At 52.5% G+C, this 3,846-nt stretch overlaps 2 protein-coding genes across 2 annotated transcripts in view; both read right to left on the bottom strand.

Moving 5' to 3' along the window:
- Positions 1-206: 206 nt before the first annotated feature.
- Positions 207-2,290, bottom strand: LOC101983547 (methanethiol oxidase). The gene is made up of 5 exons (XM_026783872.1): positions 2,192-2,290; positions 1,989-2,110; positions 1,050-1,142; positions 788-906; positions 207-579 (listed from the first exon to the last, which is right to left on the bottom strand). Exons 1-5 carry the CDS (start codon positions 2,196-2,198, stop codon positions 417-419), a joined length of 504 nt encoding a protein of 167 aa, XP_026639673.1. The 5' UTR covers positions 2,199-2,290; the 3' UTR covers positions 207-416.
- LOC113457230 (putative selenium-binding protein) overlaps positions 2,200-3,846 on the bottom strand; it is a 4,454-nt gene continuing 2,807 nt past the window's right edge. The window contains exon 3 of the mRNA XM_026784104.1: positions 2,200-2,270. Coding sequence (XP_026639905.1) covers positions 2,200-2,270 — 71 coding nt within the window. The remainder of the gene's footprint in view (positions 2,271-3,846) is intronic.

The raw sequence follows: 3,846 nt of genomic DNA, 5'->3' as shown, positions 1-3,846 counted from the left end.
ATGTATATATGTGCCCAAAAACATTGACATATCTCAGGTTCCCTGTGGCAATCCTTAGGTTTCAATGGCCGTAAAGGGGGAGATGTTCGACATCTCGGGCATCATGTTGGGATCACTGGCACAGACTAGTCACTACGACGTCCTGGGTCTACTTCAGCCTTCTATATGCAGAAAGTGGCTGTGGCTGAGGACTCAACCCCTCCTCCTCCATGACAGTGCTCTGAGGACAGGCTCAGCATTTTATTTCTTGGGGCTTCAAGAGCTCATTTAGGAACAGCACAGTGACAACAAGCAACAGTCGTGAGATGCTACTCAGTAGATCTCACTAGTCTCAGTGTGGCCACTCAGTGAGCAGAGTGAGGCCAGGCTCCTCAGGGAGGGCTCAAACCATAGAGGAGGGGCTTTGGGGCGAGCCTTCAGATCCAGATGTCAGAACTGCAGTCACCCCCTGGGTACCGAAGCTCATGAGCCAGTGCTGGACCAAGGGGCTCCTTCCCGAAGTCCACCAGAAAGTTGGGGTTCAACTTGAGCCCTCCATTTACAGTGTCTACATCAATTTGCAGCATCACAGAGCCTTCCCTGGAAGAGGAGAAAAGGGTGAGAGGTGATATGTGACCAGCACCCCCACCCCAAGATTTGGTGAGGATAAATGGGTTCCTGGGATGGGCAGGGCCCACATGGGCCGTCTGTCTGGTAGGGCACAGGTGGAGTTCCTGAGTTGTCTTCAGAGCCCACACGTTCCTTCTGGAGGCCTGGTGGAGAGGTGATCCTGGACACTGCTGCTCACCTGATGAGGTCAGGGTAAAACTGCTTGTCCCAGGCGCTGTACAGCGACGAGGTGACGTAAAGACGCTTCCCATCCAAGCTGAGCTGGATCATCTGAGGGCCTCCAGGAATGCGTTTTCCCTTGGGGAAACAAGTGGTAAGACTCCAAGTGACACAGAGATTGACTAAGGGGGTAGCACACCGCCTGGGTCCCAAGAGCATCCCCCCAGATTCTCCTTGAGCATGGGTCTGAGGGGCCAGTGAGGCCAGGGCGATGTTCTCACCTTGACCACTAGGGGCTCCGGCTGACACTTTAACTCTTGGTCCTCCAGCACCTCCACAGGGCCTCCTTTAACAATGCTTCCCCCAAGGAAGATCTGGGTTCAGGGGTGCAGAGGACAAAGGGGGACAGCAGTGAGAGATACAGTGATGATTAATGTCCAGTATCAACCTCACTGGGTGTGGGAATCAGCAAGGACACACACGCCCTGGAGTGTCTGTCTGTGGGGCATTTCAGAGAGTTTTAATCAGGAGGGAAGAGGCACCCTGAGCAGCAGGGGGTCAGATTCCAGAGCAAATGGAAAGGGGAAGACAAGCTGAGTCCCTGCATCCAACTCTGCCTCCTGTGACCGCACAGGTAATGTGACCAGCTGCCTCCCGCTTTGCCGCCACACCTTCTGACTACGATGTACTCTGTCCCTGCTCAAAGTCTGAGCTGGGATAAACTTTTCCTCCTTTGTGTCTGTGGGGTATTTCATCACAGAAGGGTAACTCATACAGGTGTGGACATTACAGAAGAGCTGTTCTCCTTGATTAGAATCGTGTGTGTGTTAGCGTGTGTGTGTGTGTCTGTGTGTGATAGCATGTCTGTGTGTGAGACAGAGAGTGACAGAGAGAGAGAGAGAGAGAGAGAGAGAGAGAGAGAGAGAGAGAGAGAGAGAGAGAGAGAAAATCTCCCCATGGAACTCTGGCTGGCCTGAAACTCACTGTGTAGACCAGGCTGGCCTCGAACTCACACCCACTTCCCTCTGTCTCAAAGGTGTGCTCCTCCACACCCGGCTAGCACCCCTTTTGTTTTGGACTCGTTCCCTGTGCTCAGCCAGGACTCCACAGTCCTGAGCCTGTACCTTGGCTCACATTTTTGCTTTTCCTGCTCCTCCCTTACCACCCCAGAGCTTCCCCTCCTCTCCACCTTGCCCAGACTCCTCCACCAGTGCCCCTACCTGCCCAGCAAGGCGGGGCTTCTGTGGGTTAGAGATGTCGTACTGTCGAATGTCCCCGTGCAGCCAGTTGCTGAAGTAGAGGAAGCGGTCATCCAGGGACAGCAGGATGTCGGTGATCAAACCTAAGGCGTGGGTTGAGGGCTTTAAGGAGTCTCCCCAGGCCAGGACCCCACCTGCTGACCCCACCCTCTCCCGGAACTCACCTGGCATTTCAGGCAGCAGCCAGCCCTTCACTTTCTTGGAGGGCACTTGGATCACCTTCTCCACGGACCAGGTGCCTCCCTAAATTGGGGAAGGGAAGCAGGAAGTGGGCTGAGAACTGGGGACAGGGAGGGAGCAGACACTGGGCCTTGTGGCTAGTGTCTCCTTCCCTGCAAGCCGCTAAGGCAAGGAGCATGACTGCTTCACCATGGCCCCGCCATTGCTCCTCAGAGTGGCTCACAGAGATGCTCACTATATGCATTTTTTTGTTTTGCTTTTTGAGACAGTTTAATGTTGTTCACACTGGCCTCAACTCCTGTTCCCCCGGCCTCCACTTTCCAAGTGCTGGGGTCACGTGTGTGCCACAGGGACCACCTTAGGTTTTGAATGAATGTATCCATATGGCCACTTGTGGTTCAAGCGTCCCTACCAAAAGTCATGCTGAAATGTAATTACCATTGTGAGGAATTAGGAGGGGGACCTTGACTGGGTTTTTGAGACAGAGGTCTCACTGTGTAGAAGAGACTGGCCTTGAACCTGCAGTCTTCCTGCCACCACATCCCAAGTGCTGGAGCTACATGTGTGAGCCATTCTGACTGGCTAGGTGGGAACTTTTAGTATTGTTTGTTTTATACGTATGAGTGTTTTGCCTATGTCTGTATACCACACGTGTTCCTGGTGCCTTCGGAGGCCAGAAAGGAATTCATGTCCCCTGAAACTGGAGTTACAGGCAGTTGTGAGCCGCCACATGGATGCTGGGAATTTAACCCAGGTCTTCTGGAAGAATGGCTGAAGGAGGAAGGTCATTGGTTAAGTAATAAAGAAAGTTCTTGGCCTCATAGGTTAAAACAAAGATGGGAGGAGTAAACAGAACAGAATGCTGGGAGGAAGAGGAAGTGAGGTAAGACACCTCAGGCAGAGATGCCATGCTCCCCTCTCCTGGACAGACACACGCGATGAAGCTCCGACCCAGGATGGACGTAGGCTAGAATCTCCCTGGTAAGCCACCTCGTGGGCTACACAGATTATAAGAAATGGGCTAGTCCATGTGTGAGAGTTAGCCTAGAAGAGGCTAGATAGAAATGGGCCAAGCAGTGTTTAAATGAATACAGTTTGTGTGTTGTTATTTCGGGCATAAGCTAGCAGGCGGCTGGGGTGCTGGGGACGCAGCCCCGCCACTCCAATTACTACAAATGGCGAATGCTCTAGACTGCTGAGCCGTCTCTTTGGCCCCTGTTTATTTCATGAGACGGCTTTTCACTATGTGGCCTTGACTGTCCTGGAACTTGCTACGTAGACCAGGCTGGCTGCCGCTTCAGAGATTCGCTTGCCTCCCAAGTGCTGGGGACAAAGGCCTGTGCCACCACCTTGAAATAATTAAGGCAGAGCTCACAGAAAATGGACTCACCTGTGAGAGGATTCATGGTTATCTTGAAAATGAACCCTTTATAAAGTCACATGGCCTTCTCATCCTGTGATGTCCCTGGAGGTAAAGAGTCCCCAACCACCAGAAGCCATTCCTCAACCCTGGAAGGCATAACTGCAGTCCTATGGACTATCTGTTCCTTATCACTGTCCTGCCTGGGATCTCAGTTGCTCAGTTATAGCAACAGAAAACAGACTTAGACAGGGGGAGATTAGTCTGGCCCAGAGAGAA

This window comes from Microtus ochrogaster, chromosome 21, assembly GCF_000317375.1.
Source record: "Microtus ochrogaster isolate Prairie Vole_2 chromosome 21, MicOch1.0, whole genome shotgun sequence".
NCBI classification, from domain to species: domain Eukaryota; kingdom Metazoa; phylum Chordata; class Mammalia; order Rodentia; family Cricetidae; genus Microtus; species Microtus ochrogaster.
This window is presented reverse-complemented; position numbering and strand designations above follow the sequence as displayed.